Source organism: Hemitrygon akajei, unplaced genomic scaffold (assembly GCF_048418815.1).
Source record: "Hemitrygon akajei unplaced genomic scaffold, sHemAka1.3 Scf000038, whole genome shotgun sequence".
NCBI lineage: Eukaryota > Metazoa > Chordata > Chondrichthyes > Myliobatiformes > Dasyatidae > Hemitrygon > Hemitrygon akajei.
The window spans coordinates 9,665,559-9,689,451 of NW_027331924.1; the positions used below are offsets into that span (position 1 = coordinate 9,665,559).

Consider the following 23,893-nt stretch of genomic DNA (forward strand, 5'->3'; position numbering starts at 1 on the left):
AATGACACACAGAACACTGAAAAAAACGGCAAAACGTAGGAGCTGCAGCAACAAGCTGTCACAAGCACAGCACCATCTTAGAGTGTGAGTAGCTGGGAGTGTCCCGTCTGACAGTGACCGCAGGTAAGGGTAGGAGACAGCCGGAGAGACTACATCTGCTGTCCCGTCTGACAGTGACTGGTCAGGGTAGGAGACAGCCGGAGAGACTACATCTGCTGACCCGTCTGACAGTGACTGGTCAGGGTAGGAGACAGCCGGAGAGACTACATCTGCTGACCCGTCTGACATTGACCGCAGGTCAGGGTAGGAGACAGCCGGAGAGACTACATCTGCTGACCCGTCTGACAGTGACTGGTCAGGGTTGGAGACAGCCGGAGAGACTACATCTGCTGAACCGTCTGACAGTGACTGCAGGTCAGGGAAGGAGACAGCCGGAGAGACTACATCTGCTGACCCGTCTGACAGTGACTGGTCAGGGTAGGAGACAGCCGTTGAGACTACATCTGCTGACCCGTCTGACAGTGACCGGTCAGGGTAGGAGACAGCCGGAGAGACTACATCTGCTGACCCGTCTGACAGTGACTGCAGGTCAGGGTAGGAGACAGCCGGACAGATTACATCTGCTGACCCGTCTGACAGTGACTGGTCAGGGTAGGAGACAGCCGGAGAGACTACATCTGCTGACCCGTCTGACAGTGACCGCAGGTCAGGGTAGGAGACAGCCGGAGAGACTACATCTGCTGTCCCGTCTGACAGTGACCGCAGGGTCGGAGACAGCCGGAGAGACTACATCTGCTGTCCCGTCTGACAGTGACTAGTCAGGGTAGGAGACAGCGGGAGAGACTACATCTGCTGACCCGTCTGACAGTGACTGTAGGTCAGGGTAGGAGACAGCCGGAGAGACTACATCTGCTGTCCCGTCTGACAGTGACCGCAGGGTCGGAGACAGCCGGAGAGACTACATCTGCTGACCCGTCTGACAGTGACTGCAGGTCAGGGTAGGAGACAGCCGGAGAGACTACATCTGCTGTCCCGTCTGACAGTGACTGGTCAGGGTAGGAGACAGCCGGAGAGACTACATCTGCTGACCCGTCTGACAGTGACTGGTCAGGGTAGGAGACAGCCGGAGAGACTACATCTGCTGTCCCGTCTGACAGTGACCGCAGGTCAGGGTAGCAGACAGCCGGAGAGACTGCATCTGCTGTCCCGTCTGACAGTGACTGGTCAGGATAGGAGACAGCCGGAGAGACTACATCTGCTGTCCCGTCTGACAGTGACTGGTCAGAATAGGAGACATCCGCAGAGACTACATCTGTTGTCCCGTTTGACAGTGACCGCAGGGTCGGAGACAGCCGGACAGATTACATCTGCTGATCCGTCTGACAGTGACTGGTCAGGGTAGGAGACAGCCGGAGAGACTACATCTGCTGACCCGTCTGACAGTGACTGCAGGTCAGGGTAGGAGACAGCCGGAGAGACTACATCTGCTGACCCGTCTGACAGTGACTGGTCAGGGTAGGAGACAGCCGGAGAGACTACATCTGCTGACTCGTCTGACAGTGACCGCAGGTCAGGGTAGGAGACAGCCGGAGAGACTACATCTGCTGTCCCGTCTGACAGTGACTGCAGGTCAGGGTAGGAGACAGCCGGAGAGACTACATCTGCTGAGCCGTCTGACAGTGACTGGTCAGGGTAGGAGACAGCCGGAGAGACTACATCTGCTGTCCCGTCTGACAGTGACTGGTCAGGGTAGGTGACAGCCGGAGAGACTACATCTGCTGTCCCGTCTGACAGTGACTGGTCAGGGTAGGAGACAGCCGGAGAGACTACATCTGCTGTCCCGTCTGACAGTGACTGGTCAGGATAGGAGACATCCGGAGAGACTACATCTGCTGTCCCGTCTGACAGTGACCGCAGGGTCGGAGACAGCCGGACAGATTACATCTGCTGATCCGTCTGACAGTGACTGGTCAGGGTAGGAGACAGCCGGAGAGAATACATCTGCTGTCCCGTCTGACAGTGACTGGTCAGGGTAGGAGACATCCGGAGAGACTACATCTGCTGTCCCGTCTGACAGTGACCGCAGGGTCGGAGACAGCCGGACAGATTACATCTGCTGATCCGTCTGACAGTGACTGGTCAGGGTAGGAGACAGCCGGAGAGACTACATCTGCTGTCCCGTCTGACAGTGACTGCAGGTCAGGGTAGGAGACAGCCGGAGAGACTACATCTGCTGACCCGTCTGACAGTGACCGCAGGTCAGGGTAGGAGACAGCCGGAGAGACTACATCTGCTGACCCGTCTGACAGTGACTGGTCAGGGTAGGAGACAGCCGGAGAGACTACATATGCTGACCCGTCTGACAGTGACTGGTCAGGGTAGGAGACAGCCGGAGAGACTACATCTGCTGACCCGTCTGACAGTGACTGGTCAGGGTAGGAGACAGCCGGAGAGACTACATCTGCTGACCCGTCTGACAGTGACTGGTCAGGGTAGGAGACAGCCGGAGAGACTACATCTGCTGTCCCGTCTGACAGTGACTGGTCAGGGTAGGAGACAGCCGGAGAGACTACATCTGCTGACCCGTCTGACAGTGACTGGTCAGGGTAGGAGACAGCCGGAGAGACTACATCTGCTGACCCGTCTGACAGTGACTGGTCAGGGTAGGAGACAGCCGGAGAGACTACATCTGCTGTCCCGTCTGACAGTGACTGGTCAGGGTAGGAGACAGCCGGAGAGACTACATCTGCTGTCCCGTCTGACAGTGACTGGTCAGGGTAGGAGACAGCCGGAGAGACTACATCTGCTGACCCGTCTGACAGTGACTGCAGGTCAGGGTAGGAGACAGCCGGAGAGACTACATCTGCTGACCCGTCTGACAGTGACCGCAGGTCAGGGTTGGAGACAGCCGGAGAGACTACATCTGCTATCCCGTCTGACAGTGACTGGTCAGGGTAGGAGACAGCCGGAGAGACTACATCTGCTGTCCCGTCTGACAGTGACTGGTCAGGGTAGGAGACAGCCGGAGAGACTACATCTGCTGACCCATCTGACTGTGAGTGCAGGTCAGGGTAGGAGACAGCCGGAGAGACTACATCTGCTGACCCGTCTTACAGTGACTGCAGGTCAGCGTAGGACACAGCCGGAGAGACTACATCTGCTGACCCGTCTGACAGTTACCGCAGGTCAGGGTAGGAGACAGCCGGAGAGACTACATCTGCTGACCCGTCTGACAGTGACTGGTCAGGGTAGGAGACAGCCGGAGAGACTACATCTGCTGACCCGTCTGACAGTGACTGGTCAGGGTATGAGACAGCCGGAGAGACTACATCTGCTGACCCGTCTGACAGTGACTGGTCAGGGTAGGAGACAGCCGGACAGACTACATCTGCTGACCCTGTCGGTATCAGCCCCAGGACACAGGAGAACACACATAGTAGTTCAATAGTCTCTGCGTTATTATTTAATATATAATTATTGTGTATATTGTTAATCTTTATTTTTAGTAAAGTCTGCACAGTGCTAAGTATGTTTTTAAATGTTGCTGCTGTAACGAAAGAATTCCCCACTCGGGATTAATAGTATTTAATAATAATAATTCTCCACCTCTTTATCACTCTCACCAATGAACTTCTCAGCTCTTCACTCCTCCCCGTCTCCGTTTACCCTATCACCTCACCTTCCCCCAGATTCTTACTCCCTCCCTTCCTATCCAGTCCTGAAGAAGGGTCTCGGTCTTAAACGCCGACTGTTGTCTCCTCTCCATAGTTGCTGCCGGCCCCTCTGATTTTCCTCCAGCATTTCCCGTGTGTTGCTTTGGATTTCCGCATCTGCAGATTTTCCTCGTTTGCTCACATGCGCATGCGCAGAGGTCTGAGGCGGTCCGAACTATTGCGCATGCGCTCAGTAGACGAGAGGCTCACAAGGACTGGCTGCAGGTAGGAGGGTCTCCGGGAGGGCATTAATCTCCGGTGTCTGAAACGCGATTGAAGGGCTATTACTGTGAGCTCCTGCCGCACTGGTCCTGCACCCCAGGACAGTCCCGGTCGGTTCCCTCTTCCTCTGCCCCACGATCCGTACCCGGGCCCCGGGGAGCTTTCAGCTGACGAGCGCTGGAGCCTCCGCCATTTCTGTGGCGCATGCGCATCGCTAGATCGTTCGGTGGCTGACAGACAGGTTTCTCGCTCGTGCGGCCTTTTGGGTAAAGAGGCAGCCATGCGTGACTCTGCCAGCGTTGTCCCGGTACAGTCGGGAGGAAATGTGAGCGAATCTCTCTCTCAAACACTGCCGAGGTCCAGCTGTATACATGCAAGGATTAGTAATTCGGAACAAAAATGTATTTCCTAGTTAATCTTGGATGAAAAGTCTACCTTCCAATCAATTAAATTGTCAATTAGTGCTGTATGGCAAAAAAAAAAATCCTTCCGTCAGATTTAGTTACCGCTGGGTAAATAACTCCTTTATCCTCCAGGACAAATGACTTGTGGCTTTCACATCACAAAAGTGCCACACTCCAATGAGAATAACTGCTGCCCTCCCATTCAAGATTGCTGGCATTGACATTAATGGATTCATCACTGTCAATCAGCTGGGGTGGGGATCCGAGTAATTAGAAAATCTCCGGGATTCTATATGTTGTGACAATTGCTCTTTGTAGTGTTGTGGAGCATGGCCAGAACTTGAAATAATCCCAAAGGACAGAGACAAATTGAGCCAAGTCACAGGTTGATTGAATGCAGAAACATCCTCATCCAGACAGGAATACAGTCAGAGAATTTGATGGTCAGCCAGGATGACTGATCCGTGCCTTGTTAGAAGATGAGGAGTTCATAGAGAGACGGAAATCCACAGTGTAATTACAATTTCTCTACCACATAGCCCTCTATTTTTCTAAGCTCCATGTACCTATCTAAAAGTCTCTTAAAAGGTCCTATTGTACCCACCCTTTGTGTGAAAAACATACCTCTGACATCACCCTTGTACCTACTTCCAAGCACCATAAAACTATGCCCACCCTCCCTCCCCCCCCCCCCATGTTAGCCATATCAATCTTGGGAAAAAGCCTCTTGCTATCCACACGATCAATGCCCCTCATCGTCTTATTCGCCTCTATCAGGTCGCCTCTCATCTTCCGTCGCTCCGACGTTCACTCAACCTATTCACATGAGGCATGCTCTCCAATCCATACAACATCCTTGTAAACCTCCTCTGCCCTCTGTCTATAGTATCCACGTCCTTCCTGTATTGAGGGGACCAGAACTGAACACAGTGCCAAAAGTGAGGTCTAACTAAGGCCGTATATCTGTGAATCTCCTCTGCCCTGTCGATAGTATCCATGTCCTTCCTGTATTGAGGGGACCAGAACTGAACACAGTACCAAAAGTGAGGTCTAACTAAGGCCTTATATCTGTAAATCTCCTCTGCCCTCTGTCTATAGTATCCACGACCTTCCTGTATTGAGGAGACCAGAACTGAACACAGTACCAAAAGAGAGGTCTAACTAAGTCCTTATATCTGTAAATCTCCTCTATCCTCTGTATATAGTATCCACGTCCTTCCTGTATTGAGGGGACCAGAACTGAACACAGTGCCAAAAGTGAGGTCTAACGAAGGCCTTATATCTGTAAAGTTACCTCTGGCATTTGAACTAGGTCCCATTGTTGATGAAGGCCTTCTTAACAACACTGTCAACCTGCCCAGCAGCTTTGTGTGCACGATTGACACGGACCCCAAGATCTCACTGATCCTCCACCCTGCCAAGAGTCCTAACATTAATGTTGTATTCTTTCTTCAAATGTGACCTACTGAAAGGAACCACTGGATTGAACCCCATCTGTCACTTCTCAGCCCAGTTCTGCATCCTATTGATGTCCGGCTGTAACCTCCAGACTATCCACAACAACCCCAACATTTGTGTCATCGACAAACTTACAAACCCACCCTTTTAGAAACATAGGAAACCTACAGCACGATACAGGCCCTTCGGCCCAGTTAGCCCTCTATTTTACTAAGCTCCATGTACCTATCCAAAAGTCTCTTCAAAGACACTATCATATTTGCCTCCACCACCGTTGCCAGCAGCCCATCCCACACACTCACCACTCTCTGATTAAAAGACTTGCGACTGACATCTCCTCTGTACCTACTCCCCAGCACATGAAACCTGTGTCCTCTTGTGGCAACCATTTCCGACCTGGGAAAAAGCCTCTGACTATCCACATGATCATGCCTCTCATCATCTTAAACACTACTTCCTCATCAAGGTCATTTGTAAAAATTACAAAGAGGAGGGGTCCCAGAAAAGATCCCTGCTGAACAGCACTGGTCACCGTCCTTCATACAGCATCTACATCCACCCTTTGCCTTCTGTGGGCAAGCCAATTCTGGATCCACAAAGCAAGGTCACCTTGGATCCTTGCCTCATTAATTTCTCAATGAGCTTTGCTTGAGGAACCTTATCAAAAGTCTTACTGAAAGCCATGCCCACTACATCCAATGCTCTACCTTCATCACTGTGCTTTGTTGCATCTTCAAAGAATTCAATCTGGTTCGTAAGGCATGACCTGCCCTTAACAAAGCCATGCTGACTATCCCTGATCAGATTATGTCTCTCCAATTGTCTCAAGTCCTGCCTCCCAGGATCTTCTCCAACCACTTGCCCACCACTGAAGCAAGACTCCATAAGACCATAAGATACAGGAGCAGAAGTAGGCCATTTGGCCCATCGAGACTGCACCGTCACTCAATCATGGGCTGATCCAATTCTTCCAGTCATCCGCATTCCCCTGCTTTCACCCAATACCCTTCGATGCCCTGGCTAATCAAGAAACTATCTATCTCTGCCTTAAATACACCCAATGACTTGGCCTCCACAGCCGCTCGTGGCAACAAATTCCACAGATTTACAACCCTCAGACTAAAGTAATTTCTCTGCATCTCAGTTCTGAAAGGTCGTCCTTCAATGCTGAAGTCGTGCCCTCTTGTCCTAGACTCCCCTACCATGGGAAATAACTTTTCCATATCTAATCTGTTCAGGCCTTTTAATGTTCAGAGTGTTTCTGTGAGAACTCCCTCATTCTCCTGAACTCCAGGGATTACAGCTCAAGAGCTGCCGGACGTTCCTCATGCGGTAACTGTTACGAACACAAAAGTCTCAGCAGCAGTGGAACGCCTGGAGTCTGGTTTTGCTGTTAACAAAACACTGTTTTATTAGTAACCACATCATTTAGTAACTTAAACCAGGTAAATCAAGAGTTAACGCTGTTATGCATATACAGGTGTAAATGTATAAATCCCCGGACTTCTTCAAGCTTAGGTGGTAAATGATACAGTCTTACGATGGTGTGGTAAGGAAATTCAATTCGGTCCACGGGATTGAAGTGAGAGAGAGAGAGAGAGAGATGTGTAATCCAAGTAAACAGATGTTGTCAATCCTCCTCGATGTCCTCCAAATCTTCTAAGTTAGCCAAACGTGACCAGCTTAAGAGCGCCATCTTCAAGTGATAATCTACCAACCCAGGCAAGGGTTAGACACACCGGTAGATTCCACAGGGTTGCCCTCAAACGCCCTAATAGTCATGGATCGATTCCTCTTAATCGATCCTCAGCCCCACCCTTGTGGGCACTGAAAAGTTCAGTGGCAATTCCGCCACCAGCCTTTGTGCATCTGCGTGTCCCACGAAAGAGACAGTGACGCTTGTTTAAATGCTGGTGTGCTGAACAGCAGCTGTCCATCATGTAGCGTTCTCGTTCTTTCTCTCTCTCTCTCTCTCTCTCTCTCTCCCTCTCTCTCTCCCCCTCTCTTCCCCCTCCCTCCCCTCTCTCCTCCCTCCCTCCCCCTCTCTCCTCCCTCTCTCCCCCTCTCTCCACCCTCTCCCTCTACTTGCGCTGTACGTCTCTCTCTCTCTTACAGGCATGATTCTTAAAGGCACAGTCCATAATGAATAAAACTTAAGATTTCATTGCAGTAACCATTTCATACCTGGAATCATTCTCGTGAATCTTCTCTGAGCCATCACCAATGTCAATATATCCTTTCCAAAATGAGGAGCCCAATCCTGTACGCAATACTCCCAAGTGTGGTCTCCCGAGTGCCTTATAAAGCCACAACATCACATCACTGCTCTTATATTCTATACCTCTAGAATTTTGCCTTATTCACAACCGGCTCAACCTGGAGGTTCACCTTTAGTGTATCTAGCACAAGGACTCCCAAGTCTCTTTGCATCTCTGCATTTTGAATTCTCTCCCCATCTAAATCATAGTCTGCCCATTTATTTCTTCTACCAAAGTGCATGACCACACACTTTCCAACATTGTATTTCACTTACTCCTTCTTTGTTATTCCCCTAAACTATCTAAGTCTCTTTGCAGGCTCTCTGTTTCCTCAACACTATCAGGAAATGTAGCCATAAATCCTTTAATACCATAGTCAAAATCATTGACATGTATCGTAAAAAGCAGCGGTCCCGACTCTGACCGCTGTGGAACTCCACTGGTAACAGGAAGCCAGCCAGAATAGGATCCTTTATTCCCACTCTCTGTTTTCTGCCGACCAGCCAATGCACCACCCACTTTAATAACTTCCCTGTCATACCATGGGCTTTTATCTTGCTAAGCAGCCTCGTGTGCAGCACATTGTCAAAGGCCTTCTGAACATCCAAGTACACCACGTCTACTGCATCTCCTTTGTCTACCCTGCTTGTAATTTCCTCAAAGAATTGCAGTAGGTTTGTCAGGCAGGATTTTCCTTTCAGGAAACCATGCTGGCTTTGGCCTATCTTGTCATACGCCTCCAGGTACTCCATAATCTCATCCCTAACAATCGATTCCATCAACTGCCAGCCATTGATGTCATGCTAGCAGGTCTATAGTTCCCTTTCTGTTGCCTCTGACCCTTCTTAAATAGCGGAGTAACATTTGCGATTTTCCAGTCATCTGGTATAATGCCAAAATTTATCGATTCTTGAAAGATCGTTGTTAATGCCTCCGCAATCTCTCCAGCTATTTTCATCAGAACCCGAGGGTGCATTCCATCATGTCCTGGAAATTTATCCACCCTCAGACCATTAAACTTCCAGAGCACCTTCTGAGTCGTAATTTGCACTGCACAAACTTCACTTCCCTGATACTCTTGAATGTCTGGTACGCATTCAGTTCCTCTTACTTCTCAGCAACTCTCATTACAGTAACTCCAGCGATATTTTGTATTGGTCCTATATCTACCCTCGACTTTCTTTTACCCTTTATATACTTAAAAAATGCTTTCCATATCTTCTTTTATATTAGTCACCAGCTTCTTCTCATAATTCATCTTTTCCTTCCGAATGACCTTCTGTTTTCTTCTGCAAGTTTTTAAAAGCTTCCCTATCTTCTATCTTCCCATTAGCTCAAGCTTCCTTGTATGTCCTCTTTTGCTTTTACTTTGGCTCTGACTTCACTTGTCAGCCACAGTAGTGTCCTTCTTCCCTTTGAAAGTTTCTTCTTATTTGGAATATATCTGCCTTGCATTTCCCTCCTTTTTCGCAGAGACTCCACCCATTTCTACTGTGCTGTCCTTCCTGCAAATGTCCCTTTTCAGTCAACTGCAGCCAGTTCCCCTCTCGTCCATTGTAATTTCCTTTATTCCACTGAAATACTGACAAATTGGATTTTATTTTTTCCCTCTCAAATTTTAAACGTGAATTTGATCATATTGTGATCACTGTTCCCTAAGGGTTCCTTAACCTTAAGCTGTCTTATCACCTCCAGATCATTGCACATGACCCAGTCCAGCACAGCCTATCCCCTAGTGGGCTCAACAACCAGCTGTTCTTAAAAACCATCCCTCAGACATTCTACAAATTCTTTCTCTTGAGGTCCTCCTAATTCACTTTCATGTTAAAATCGCCAATGATTATCATGACATTGCCTTTCTGACAGGCCTTTTCTATCTCCTGTAATCCACATCCCGACTGCTGTTTAGACAACTGCCATTAGGGTCCTTTTACCCTTGCCATTTAACTCAACCCATAGAGACTCATGACCCTATCATGTGGATAAGATGGTGAGGAAAGTTTTTGGTCTGCTGGCCTTTATAAATCAGAGCATTGAGTACAGGAATTGGGATGTAATGTTAAAACTGTACAAGGCATTGGTGAGGTCGAATTTGGAGTATTGTGTACAGTTCTGGTCACCGAATTTTAGGAAAGATATCAACAAAATATAGAGAGTACAGAGAAGATTTATCAGAATGTTACCTGGGTTTCAGCACGTAAGTTACAGGGAAATGCTGAACAAGTTAGGTCTTTATTCTTTGGAGCGTAGAAGGTTGAGGGGGAACTTGATAGAGGTATTTAGAATAATGAGGGGGATAGATCGAGTTGACGTGGATAGACTTTTTCCATTGAGAGTAGGGGAGATTCAAACAAGAGGACCTGAGTTGAGAGTTAGGGGGCAAAAGTTTAAGGGTAACACGAGGGGGAATGTCATTACTCAGAGAATGGTAGCTGTGTGAAAGGAGCATCCAGTAGAAGTGGTAGAGGCAGGTTTGGTATTGTCATTTAAAGTAAAATTGGATAGGTACATGGACAGGAAAGGAATGGAGGGTTATGGGCTGAGTGTGGGACGGTGGGACTAGGTGAGTGTAAGCGTCCGCATGGACTAGAAGGGCTGAGATGGCCTGTTTCCGTGCTGTAATTGTTATATGGTTAGACGGTTACACCTTACAATCCTATGTCATCTCTTTCCAATGATTTAATATTATTTTTATCCATAGAGCCACACCACCCTCTCTGCCCAGTAACCTATCATTATGATACACCGTGTAATCTTGGACGTTCAACTCCCAACGGCAGCCACCTTTTATCCAAGTTTCAGAGATTGTCCAATTTGCCAATCTGCAGCTGAATTTCAAGATCGTCCATTTTAATCCTCATTCTCTGTACATTCAAATAACACTCTCAGCCCAGGATTTGTTGCTTTCTGTTTTAACTGCCCCACATCTCTATTGCCCTGTTCCTCATGCCACTGGCTTTGATTAAGCCTCATCTCCTGACTGTTCTTTCTACAATCTCTGTTGTACGCGATCTTCGATTTATTTCTGTTTCCCTTTTCCTCAGCCCCATCACTCCGATTCCCATCCCCAAGCCAAATCAGTTTAAACCCTCCCTAACAGCTCTATTAAATGTGCTGGCTAGGATATTGGACCCCTTCGGGTTCAGGTGTAACCCGTCCTCTTTGTACAGGTCGTACCTCGCCCAGAAGAGGCCCCAGTGATCCAGGAATTTGAAGCCCTGCCCCTTACACCAGTCTCTCAGCCACACGTTAATACCCCTGATCATGCTATTCTTGCTCTCGCTAGCACGTGGCACAGGCAGCAATCCCGAGGTTACTACCCTAGAGGTCCTGCCTTTCAGCTTCCTACCGAACTCCCTGAATTCTCTCCTCACGCCCTCCTCCTTTTGTCTACCTGTGTCATTTATACCAACGTGTACCGAGACTTCTGGTTGGTCACCCTCTCCCTTCAGAATACACTGCACTCGATCTGAGAGATCCCGTACCCTGGCACCTGGGAGGCAACACACCATGCGTGTATCTCTGTCAGGCTTGCAGAACCTCCTGTCCGTTCCCCTCACTATTGAATCCTGTGACTACCGCATTCCTCATCTTCCTCTTTCCCTTCTACACCACGGAACCAGGCTCAGTGCCAGAGACCCGATCGTCATGGTCGTCCTCTGTCAGGTCATCCCCCTCAACCACATCCAAAGCGAGGTAACGATTACTGAGGGAGATGGCCACTGGGGCACTCTCCACTCACTGGTCTATAATTTCTGGGTTCCCTCTACTCCATTCCCTTAACAAGGGAACAATGTCTTCCAATCCTCTGCTACATCTCCCTTCCTGAGTGGTAATACAAAGGTCATTGCCAGAGGCTCAGCAATCTCCTACCTCGCTTCCCACAGTAGCCCGGGGTATATCTCAGGTTGAGTTGCTCCAGCTTGAGTTGATCTGGGTAAAATTGTGATGCCACAGCTCACATTGACAGGAGATCTTACAGAAACATGTAAAATTATGAAAGGGGTAGATAAGCCAGAGGCAGGGAAGTTGCTTCCACTGGTAGGTGAGGCTATTACAAGAGGACATTGCCTCAAGATTGGGGGATGTGGGATGGAGAGGAGGAGGAACTGTTTTTCCCAGAGAGTGGTGAGTCTGTGGGTTTCTCTGCCTAATGAAGCAGTGGAGGCGACCTCAGTAAATGTATGTGAGACAACGTTTTATAGATTTTTGCATCGTAGGGGAATTAAGGGTTATGGCAAAACGGCAGGTCGATGGAGATGAGTCCATGGCCAGATCTGCCATGATCTAATTAAATGTCTGAGCAGGCTGGACCGGCTGTGTTTTCACCACAGACTAAAATCCCACCTGAAATATTCTCCTTCACCCATTGATGTATTTTGCATTGTTGTTGATCTTAGGAGATAAAGATGAACCTCATTCCAGTTGGAATTGTATCTGTGTCTGAAATGAAGTTTTCTGTTGTAACTCCGTGTTATCCACAGGAACCGGGGTACTGAGAACACACCAGCATTTGTTCACTGGAGATCAGTTCTTCAACTGCATTGAGTGTACAAGGGATTCAAACGTCTGACTGTCTGAATAGCCAGATGATTGATCGTAGTGGGATATCATTCTCCTTCTCTCAGTGTGGGAAGGGATTCACTCACAGCCTACCCACAGACACGCCAGTGAGTTCACCGTGGGGAGAGACCATCCACCTGCTCTGTTTGAGGGAGGGGAACTACTCAGTCATCCAGCCTGAAGATACATCAGCAAGTTCACACCACAGTGAGATGCTCTGCCTGTTCTGACTGTGGGAAGCAATTCATTCTGTCATCGATGCTGAAGATATATCCAAAAATTCACCAGTGAGGAGACGTTTCTCAGACTGTGGGAAGGCACTGACACAATCAACCACACTACAGAGACACCAGCAAGTTCACACGGTGCCATGGCCTTTCCCCACCTCTGAATGGCGAAACGGATTCATTTAGTCATCTCAACTGAACAAACGTCACCAGTTCACACTGAGAAGATGCCGTTCACCTGCTCAGACTGTGGGAAGGAGTTCACTTCGTCATCTCAACTGAAGGTACACGGGCGAGTTCACACTGGGGAGAGGCCGTTCACCTGCTTTGAATGTGGGAAGCGATTCACTCGGTCATCTCACCTACTGAGACACCAGCTGGTTCACACTGGGGAGAAACCGTTCATCTGCTCAGAATGTGGGAAGGGATTCACTCGGTCATCTCAACTACAGGAACACCAGCTGGTTCACACTGGGGAGAAACCGTTCAGCTGCTCAGAATGTGGGAAGGGATTCACTCGGTCATCTGACCTGAAGGTACATCAGCGAGTTCATACTGGGGTGAGTCCGTTCACCTGCTCTGAATGTGGGAAAGGATTCACTCACTCATCCAAACTACAGAGACACTTGCTGGTTCACACTGGGGAGAGGCCATTCACCTGCTCTGAATGTGGGAAGGGATTCACTCAGTCATCCAAACTACAGACACACTGGCTGGTTCACACCGGGGAGAAACCGTTTGCCTGCTCCGTATGTGAGAAAGGATTCACACGTTCATCTCAACTGAAGGAACATCAGCGAATTCACACTGGGGAGAAACCGTTCACTTGCTCAGACTGTGGGAAGGAGTTCGCTCGTGCAGCTCAGCTGAGCGTACATCAACGATTTCACACTGGGGAGAAACCATTCAGCTGCTCTGAATGTGGGAAGAGATTCACTCTGTCATCTGACATGAAAATACATCAGCGAGTTCATACTGGGGAGAGGCAGTTCACCTGCTCGGACTGTGGGAAGCGATTCATTCGGTCATCTGAACTGAACACACATCAGTGCTTTCACACTGGGGAGAAACCATTCATTTGCTCAGACTGTGGGAAAAGATTCACTCTGTCATTTCGTCTACTGAGGCACCAGTTAGTTCACACTGGGGAGAAACCGTTCATCTGCTCAGACTGTGGAAAGGAGTTCGCTCGATCATCTGGCTTGAAAGTGCATCAGCGAGTTCACACTGGGGAGAGGCCGTTCACCTGCTCAGACTGTGGGAAGGAGTTTGCTGGGTCATCGGACTTGAAAATACATCTGCGAGTTCACATTGGGGAGAGGCCGTTCACCTGCTCTGTGTGTGGGAAGGGATTCACTCACTCATCCACCCTACAGAGACACCAGCTGGTTCACACTGGGGAGAGGCCATTCACCTGCTCTCAATGTGGGAAGGGATTCACTCAGTCATCCAACCTTTTGTCACATCAGCGTATCCACACTGGGGAGAGGCCGTTCACCTGCTCAGATTGTGGGAAGGCATTCGCTCACTCATCCACCCTTTTGACACATCAGCGAATCCACACTGGGGAGAGGCCATTCACCTGCCCTGAATGTGGGAAGGGATTCACTCGGTCATCCAAGCTGCAGAGACACCAGTTAGTTCATACCGGGGAGAAACCATTCACTTTCTCAGATTGTGGGAAGGGATTCACTTGGTCATCTGACTTGAAGCTGCATCAGCGAGTTCACACTGGGGACAGACCGTCAGACCATAAGATATAAGACCAGAATGAGGCTGTTTACCCCATCGAGTCTGTTCTGTCATTTTATCGTGGCTGATCCAAATTTCCCCTCTGCTCCAATCACCTGTCTTGCCCCCGTATCCCTTCATGCCCGGATCAATCAAGATTCTATCCACCTCTGCCCTAAATGTACATAAAGAATTGGCCTCCACACACAGCTGCCTGTGGCACGGAATTCCGCAGATTCACCACTCTGTCCGTTCTCTGTCATCTCCGTTCTGAAAGGACACCCCTCTATTCTGATGCTCTGTTCCCTGGTCGTAGACTCTTCCACCACAGGAAACATCCTTTCCACATCCACTCGATCAAGCCCTTCCACAGTTTGATAAGTTTCAATGAGATCAGCCCTGATTCCTCTGCTGATACAGGCTCAGGCCCATTGAACGCTCTTCATATGACAATCCATTCAATCCTGGAATCTGTTTTTGTGAACATACTTTGAACCTTCTCCAGTTTCAGCACATCCTTTCCAAGATAAGCGGCCCAAACCTGTACTCCAAGTGAGGCCTCACCAGTGATTACCAACTTCCCAAATTACATCCTTGCTTATATATTGTAGATCTCTGGAAATGAATGCTGACGTTGCATTTGCCTTCCAGACCACAGACTCAACCTGCAAATTAGCTGTTAGGGAATCCTGAACATGGACTCCCCGTGTCCCTTTGCACCTCAGTTGTTTGGTATTTTCTGCCCAATTCGAAGAAGTTAACACTTTCATTTCTTCTACCAAAATGCATGAACATACACTTCCCAGCACTGTATTCCATCTGCTGTTTTTTTCCCATTCTCTAAATCTATCTCAGTCCTTCTGTACCCTCTCTACCGAAAACTACCTGCCCCTCCTCATGTCTTCATATCGTCTGCAAACCTTGTGACAAAGCCAGCAATTCCGTCTTCCAAACTATTGGAATATAACACAAATCACCAGTCCGAACACAGAGCCCTGAGGAATGCCACTAGTAACTGGCAGCCGACCAGAGATGGCACCCTTTATCCCCAGTCTTTGCCTCCTACCATTCAGCTTGTCATGGTCCAGTCCGTGACGTCTGCGTTCCGGTTCACGGTCCGGTCCGTGGACTCTGGACTCCGGGTCTTCTGGCTGTCCATTGTTTCATTTGGGCTTAATCACAGGCACCTGATTCTCAAATTGGGGCTGGAATATAAGTGGCCCTGGGTTCAAGTGTGGTTGCTGGTTCATCTTGTCAGTATCCTGTTCTCTCCTCTGTGGGGTTCGTCTTGACAGTATGCTCGCCTTGCCTCCGTTGGGTAAGACAGGCCTGAGGCTGGACTGTTCCCTTCCCTTCCCCTTCTATCAGCAACCCACGCCTGAAGCCTTGCCTGCAACCTCACCTGCGTCCTCCCCTGTTATCACTGTCAAGTTTAACCGCTGGAGTGAGACTGGAGCCTTGCCCCGCCAACAGAAGAAACTATCTATCTAGGAGCTTGGAACTGTCTCTTTGTGTCCCCGTGTTTAGTGTCCGTGTATGAGTCCCGGCCCTACGTCCTGTCCCCAAGGAGGGGTCCTGACTCTATGTAAAGCCCCGGCCCTACGTCCTGTCCCCAAGGAGGGGTCCTGGCTCTATGTAAAGCCCCAGCCCTACATCCTATCTCCAAGGAGGGGTCCTGACTCTATGTAAAGCCCCGGCCCTACGTCCTGGCTCCAAGGAGGGGTCCTGGCTCTGTGTTCTGTGTTCCCATGCTCGAGTCCAAGGCTCAGTAGGAAGACTGTTTGCCGCTACTCGAGTGGACTGTCGTTGTTTGTTGCTCCGTGTCCAAGTCCAGTCCAAGTCTCAGGCTTCGAGTCAAGTCCAGTCCAGGTCAAAGTCTCCGAGGAGGTTTCCAGTCCATGTTCAAGGCTCCGAGGAGGGTCCCAGTCCTGTTACCTTGCCACGTCCAGTCCTCGTCTGGATCCGGAGTCCGAGCCCGAGTCAAGACCCAGGTTCCAGGTCCCCGTCCAGTCTCCGGCTCGGAATCCTTGTCCAGGTTCCTAGTTCCCAGTTCTTAGTTCCTCATCTAGGTATCACCTTCCTACTCTAGTCCTAGCCCATGCCCTGTCACCTAGTCTTGTCCAGGGCCTGTGTCATGTCCAGTGTCGTTTCTTCCCCACTTTCCTGATACACCTAGTCCTCTCCCTAGTACTTCAGTGTCTGTGTCTTGCATTTGGGTCCGTTCCCAACGCCCACCTTATGGCACAGCCACTGTTTAATCCATGCTAGAGTCTCCACTGTAATACCGTGGGTTTATTCAGCAGCCTAGTGTGTTGCACCTTGTCAAAGGCCTTCTGAAAATCCAAGTATACAACATCTATTTCTTCATTCGGGTTGCTTTTCCAGCAGGAGTTTCACTTGAGGAAACAAATTCTCCTTTGTCGATCCTGCTTGTTGCTTCTTCCAAGAATGCCAACAGATTTGTCAGGCAAGATTTCCCCTTGAGGAAACTTTGCTGACGTTAGAGCAATAGAAGGCTCGAAGACAAACAGAGGGCTATGGGTAACCCTAGGCAATTTCTGAGGTAAGGGCATGTTCGGCACAGCCTGTATTGTGCTGTAGGTTTTCTATGTTTCTATGGCATATGGTCTTCAGTCGAAGATTAAAGGCGGAGCCTTGCAGCAGTTTTTTTCCGTTGGACCTTTGAGCAGCGGCCAGTCAGCATTTGGGTTTGCTCAGCAAGAACTGAAAGTTGGGCAGGAGCGAGTGGAGCGGTCAGTGTCAGAGTGAATGGAGTCCGAGTGGAGCGGTCAGTGTCAGAGTGAATGGAGTCCGAGTGGAGCGGTCAGTGTCAGAGTGAATGGAGTCCGAGTGGAGCGGTCAGTGTCAGAGTGAATGGAGTCCGAGTGGAGCGGTCAGTGTCAGAGTGAATGGAGTCCGAGTGGAGCGGTCAGTGTCAGAGTGAATGGAGTCCGAGTGGAGCGGTCAGTGTCAGAGTGAATGGAGTCCGAGTGGAGCGGTCAGTGTCAGAGTGAATGGAGTCCGAGTGGAGCGGTCAGTGTCAGAGTGAATGGAGTCCGAGTGGAGCGGTCAGTGTCAGAGTGAATGGAGTCCGAGTGGAGCGGTCAGTGTCAGAGTGAATGGAGTCCGAGTGGAGCGGTCCGTGTCAGAGTGAATGGAGTCCGAGTGGAGCGGTCAGTGTCAGAGTGAATGGAGTCCGAGTGGAGCGGTCAGTGTCAGAGTGAATGGAGTCCGAGTGGAGCGGTCAGTGTCAGAGTGAATGGAGTCCGAGTGGAGCGGTCAGTGTCAGAGTGAATGGAGTCCGAGTGGAGCGGTCAGTGTCAGAGTGAATGGAGTCCGAGTGGAGCGGTCAGTGTCAGAGTGAATGGAGTCCGAGTGGAGCGGTCAGTGTCAGAGTGAATGGAGTCCGAGTGGAGCGGTCAGTGTCAGAGTGAATGGAGTCCGAGTGGAGCGGTCAGTGTCAGAGTGAATGGAGTCCGAGTGGAGCGGTCAGTGTCAGAGTGAACGGAGTCCGAGTGGAGCGGTCAGTGTCAGAGTGAACGGAGTCCGAGTGGAGCGGTCAGTGTCAGAGTGAACGGAGTCCGAGTGGAGCGGTCAGTGTCAGAGTGAATGGAGTCCGAGTGGAGCGGTCAGTGTCAGAGTGAATGGAGTCCGAGTGGAGCGGTCAGTGTCAGAGTGAATGGAGTCCGAGTGGAGCGGTCAGTGTCAGAGTGGATGGAGTCCGAGTGGAGCGGTCAGTGTCAGAGTGAATGGAGTCCGAGTGGAGCGGTCAGTGTCAGAGTGAATGGAGTCCGAGTGGAGCGGTCCGTGTCAGAGTGAATGGAGTCCGAGTGGAGCGGTCAGTGTCAGAGTGAATGGAGTCCGAGTGGAGCGGTCAGTGTCAGAGTGAATGGAGTCCGAGTGGAGCGGTCAGTGTCAGAGTGAATGGAGTCCGAGTGGAGCGGTCAGTGTCAGAGTGAATGGAGTCCGAGTGGAGCGGTCAGTGTCAGAGTGAATGGAGTCCGAGTGGAGCGGTCAGTGTCAGAGTGAATGGATTCCGAGTGGAGCGGTCAGTGTCAGAGTGAATGGAGTCCGAGTGGAGATTCTGAGGCTTTAGCTGTCAGTGATGGGAGCCTTCAGTCACAGAAGGTATAGTTAAGCTGAAGGTAGAGATTTTTTGCCCCCTTCTTTTCAGTTTCTCAATGAGAACAATAGAGATTACGGACGGGGTAGTGGAAAGCTCCTCTTGTGGGATGTGGGAAACCAGGGACACCTCCAGTGCCCCCGATCAGTACACCTTCGAGAAGTGGATCCGGCTGCAGCTTCTAACAACCTGCATTAAGAGGCTGGAACCGGATGAACACCAGATCATTCTGGAGGCTTCAGGGGTGATAGATGGGATGTTTAGAGAGGTGGTTACACCCAAAGTGCAGGACACAGGAAACTGGGTGACAGCCAGGGAAAGGAAAGGGGTGAAACAGCCATACAGAGTACCCCTGTGGTCATCCCCTCAACAACTGGGGTATCGTTCTGGATACTGTTGCGGGGTGTGGGGGTGATCCAGCCAGGGAAAGGAAAGGGGTGAAACAGCCATACAGAGTACCCCTGTGGTCATCCCCTCAACAACTGGGGTATCGTTCTGGATACGGTTGCGGGGTGTGGGGGTGATCCAGCCAGGGAAAGTCACAGTCACTGGGTCTCTGTCTCTGTGACTCAGAAGGGAAGAGGGGAGAAGAGTCGAGCTGTGTGATAGGTGATGCATCCATTAAGGAAACGGACTGGATTCTGTGGGTGAGAACGAGATTTCAGGATGGTCCTGTGCCGTGGGTCCGGGACATCTCTGGTCGAGTGTTCAGCATTCTTAAGGAAGGGGAACAGTGAACGTGGTGGTCCATGTGGTTACCAATGATATGGGCAGGTGGAGTATTGAGGTTCAACAAAAGGGGTTCGGGGAGTGGGGTGCTAAGTTCAAGGGTTGTAATCTTAGGATTGCCACTGTGCCACGTGCCAGAAACAGGAAGACTAAGGAATCGGTGCAGGAGGGAAGGTGTAAGATTTTCAGATTATTTGAGCCAGCGAGGCTTGCGGTGTTGCATAATATGACTGCATTGGGGGAGAGGGTGGCATCGTTGATGGAGGGTGGAGCAGGCAGTTCTCTCCCTCTCTCACACAAACATACGCAGTGTGGGTATGGAGCGTAAGGAAGAGCGGGTTGAGTGGGAGAAGAGTGAGAAGGGGAATGAGGAGGATGAGGTTAGGTCTCCTTCTCAAAGACCCAGACTCACCCACCCCTCCCCCTCTGGAATTGGTCCCATTCCGTACCCCAGGCTGGGGGTGAGCATTGAGTTGCCTTGCCAACCAGAAAATGAATGGTTCAACAACATCTGGTTAACACACTTTGATAATAGATTTACGTTGAGCTTGATTATTGAAATGTACTGTTTGTAAAACATGTACTGATGAGAAATGGTCTCAGTGAAGGTCCGAGAGTGGAAAATGAACCGGTGTTCAGCCCCACTGCTCCGTGCCGGACAAGAACCCCTATCTGAGTCTGTCCCATCTGTCTGTGCTTGACACATCTCCCTCTAATGTTTCCTCTCTCTGTACTTGTCCCAGAGTATTTTATTTCCCTTTTCAACCCCTTTCTCCTGTCTTCTCCCCATAACCTTTGACATCCTTAATAATCAAGCACTGATTAACTTATGTTTTAAATAAAACCTGTGATGAGCAAACCAAGCTGAAATGGGGTCGAAAGTTGACCCCCCTGTGAACTATGCTGCTAATGAGAGAGAGAGAGAGAGAGAGAAGAGGGGGGGGGGGGGAGGCGCCCGGCACAGATGAGAGGCAGAGAGACATGATTTAATATTATGGCTCCTTGGCTGATTGTTTACCTTTGCTCCAAGGACACTTTTGCCTGCTTGTAAGATTCTTGCACAGTCAGCAAGGCGGAGCCGGTTTGATGGACAGCCGGTGTCCAGCAAGTGATGATAAAAAGCAGCTCTGCTGAGACGCAGGCAGACACACCACGGGACACTGAAAGAGCGTTGTGCACCCATGTGAAGGTGGGGGTTTGGAGGATGGATCAGGGGCTCACAGTGTGTGAAAGGTGCGACCGGTGGGGGCTTGTTTGTGTGTCCACCCTTGCCTGGGTGACAGGTCCACCACTGAAGAAAGGTCGTACATGGTCATAGTCGATGACCACAACAGGACAGGAAGCCAACGGACAGTTCGATGGTAACGTGTGTGTCTCTCTCTCTCTCTCCCTCCCTCCCTCCCTCCCTCTCTCCCTCCACCTAAACTGAACTGAACTCTTCACCATCGTAAGACTATCCATTTACCCCTAGACTTTGAAAGAGCTTGGTTTTGATTCCTATTTCCACACTTCTGTACATATCATTGCTAACCTGTTTCACATATTTGCATTTTTATAGTACTGTATTGCTTAGTTTACTAATAAACACTATTAGCTACAGTAATACCAGACTCCAAAGTGTGTTTCATTTCTGCTGGTTCGGTAACCCGGTGACGGGGTACGTGACAAACCGATGACTCGGCCTCCGAGCCGGCCATGACAATGAATTTCACAGGATCACTACCTGCAAATCATTGTGGGCAGGTGTTTTCAGGGAAATGCACGGCAGAAATGTCGCAAATGTTCAGGGAACACTGGCATGGCGTTCTGCACAGGTATGTTCCATTGAGGCAGGGAGCACACGGTGGGGTAGAAGTACCATAGTGTACAAAGGATGTAGAAAATCTAGTTGAGAAGAACAGAAAAGCTTATGAAAGCTCCAATAAACTGAGTACAGATGGATTTCTAGAGAATTACGAGGTTACTTGGAAGGAGCGTAAGTGTGAATTAGGAGAGCCAGAAGGGGCCATGAGAAGCCCTTGGTGAGCAGGATTAAGGAAAACACCAAGGCATTCTCCAAGTTTGTGAAGAGCAAGAGGATGAGCAATGTGATCATAGGACCAATAGAGTGCGATACCTGAGTTAGATCAGGTAGCAGAGGTACTTAATGAATAGTTTGTTTCAGTATTCACCAGGGAAGGGGACCTTCACAATTGTGGGGATGACTTACAGCGGATTGAAATGCTTGAGTATATAGACATTAAGAAGGAGGACGTGCTGGAGCACTGGAAAGATATTAAGTTAGACCAGTCACTGGGGCCAGGTGAGATCTACCACAGGCTACTGTGGGAAGAGAGGGAGAAAATTGCAGAGCCTCTGGCGATGATCTTTGCATTATCAACCAGGACGGGAGAAGTACCAGAGGACTGCAAGTTAGCAAATTCTGTCTTCAAATTTGACCAACCAAATATCGATGGTGTAACTCTTGGCAGTGTCGAGGATCTGTGTCCGATAGGAGCTCAAAGCTGCTCCGCAGGTTGACCGTGTTGTTAGAAAGGCGTATGGTGTGTTGGACTTCATCAACTGTGGGATTGAATTCAAGAGCCATGAGGCAATGTTACAGGGATATAAACCCTTAGTTCCACACCACTTGGAGCACTCTGTTCATTTCTGGTCGCCTCACTACAGGAAGGATGTGGATACTACAGAGAGAGTGCAGAGCAGCGTTACAAAGATCTTGCCTGCATTGGAGAGCATGTCTTGTGAGAATAGATTGAGTGAACTTGGCCTTTCCTTCTTGGAGTGACGGAGGACGAGAGGTTACTTGACAGAGGTGTATAAGATGCCGAGGGGTTTGATAGTGTGGATAGCCAGAGGCTTTATCCCAGTGTTGAAATGGGTAACACGAGGGGGCATCGTTTTAAGGTGCTTGGAAATAGGTACAAGGGGAGATGTCAGAGGTGTGTTTTACACACAGAAGGGAGCATGGAACGCATTTCCAGTGAAGGTGGTAGAGGCGGATACAACAGGGTCTGTTAAGAGACTCTTATATAGGTACCGTACACGGAGCTTAAAAATAGAGGGCTATACGGCAGGGAAATTCTGAATTAGGATCCATGGTCGACACAACATTGTGGGCAGAAGCGCCTGTAATGTGCTGTGGATTACTATGTTCTATGGTCACTCTCCGCTGCTATCAGATTTTCCTTCTCCAGCCCTTGACCTTTCCCACCCGCCTGGCTTCAACTATCACATTCTAGCTAATCCCTTTCCCCTCTGATTATACTGCACACCTTTTGATTCTGGCGTTTCCCCCGTCCTTCTCAGTGCTGAAGAAGGGACTCGTCCCGAACCGCCGGCAGTTTATTCTTTTGCACAGATGCTGCCTGAGCTGCTGAGTTCCTTCAGCGTTTTGAGTGAGTGGCTTTGGATTTCCAACATTCACAGACTCTCCCGTGTTCGCTCCAGGATTCGCCGTGACCAGGAGATCACATAGGCAAGCGTAAGGGTCGAAACCTTCCCGAAAATCACGCCTGCGCTCGGTAAACGAAAGGCTCATTGACACGGCAGCATGTCGGAGCGGCGCCACGGGCGGAGATTTCCCGGGACTGAGGGACAATTACTGTGAGATGCCGACACACCATGGATCCGCATCCCGGGACAGTCCGGGTCCTTTCCCTCTCTCTCGGCCCCACGATCCAGATGAATGTATTGACTTTATTTCTGACATCCTTCTCATACATGAGGAGTAACATTCTTTTTGTTAAAGTAATAATAATAAATGAAATAAAAATAATAGTAATGAATAAATAAACCAATTACAATATGCTTATATTGAATAGATTTTAAAAACGCAAAAACAGAAATACATTATATTAAAAAAGTGAGGTAATGTCCATTCAGGAATCGGATGGCAGAGGGGAAGAAGCTGTTCCTGAATCGCCTAGTGTGTGCCTTCAGGCTCCTGTACCTCCTACCTGATAGTAACAGTAAGAAAAGGACATGCCCTGGGTGCTGGATGTACCCAGAAGAAGCCAGAATAAAATATGGGGAGGGGAAAGAGGCTAGCTGGAAGGTGGCAGGTGAATGGGAAAGGTCAAGGGTTGGAGAAGAAATAATCTGGTAGGTGAGGAGAGTGCACCAGAGGGGAGAGAGAAGGAGGAGGGGACCCGGCGGATGTAATAGGCAGGTGAGAAGTAAGAGTGTGGAATAGAGGAAGACGGGGGTGGGGGTGGGTTTGGTCTATCAGAAGGCGAGATCAATATTCACGCATCAGGTTGGAGTACTCAGACCGAATATAAAATGTTGCATCTCCACCCAGACGGGGGAATTCATCCCGGCACAAGAGGAGGCCATCGATCGACATGTCAGAACAGGGATGGGAATCAGTATTGAAATGTTTGGCACTGGGAGGTTCTGCTTGGGACGGATGGTGTGAAGCTGCTCCACGAATTGTTCCCCTAATTGATGAGCTGATGCTCAGGAG

At 49.6% G+C, this 23,893-nt stretch overlaps 1 protein-coding gene across 2 annotated transcripts; it reads left to right on the top strand.

Moving 5' to 3' along the window:
• The first annotated feature begins 3,904 nt into the window (after positions 1-3,904).
• Positions 3,905-23,099, top strand: LOC140720222 (uncharacterized). 2 transcript variants are annotated; one of them, XR_012097130.1, is made up of 2 exons: positions 3,905-3,938; positions 22,876-23,099. XR_012097130.1 is itself a non-coding variant. In XM_073035106.1 (2 exons), the coding sequence occupies exon 2, from the start codon at positions 13,010-13,012 to the stop codon at positions 14,606-14,608; it is 1,599 nt and encodes a 532-aa protein (XP_072891207.1). In that variant the 5' UTR covers positions 3,912-3,938; positions 12,540-13,009; the 3' UTR covers positions 14,609-16,187. The 2 variants fall into 2 exon arrangements, 1 of the variants encoding a protein (XP_072891207.1); XM_073035106.1 differs by lacking the exon at positions 22,876-23,099 and adding an exon at positions 12,540-16,187 and having other exon boundaries at positions 3,912-3,938.
• Positions 23,100-23,893: the final 794 nt, after the last annotated feature.

Coding starts and splice junctions, on each gene's coding strand:
- LOC140720222 (XM_073035106.1), top strand. CDS start 13,010: ATGGCGAAACGGATTCATTTAGTCATCTCAACTGAACAAACGTCACCA.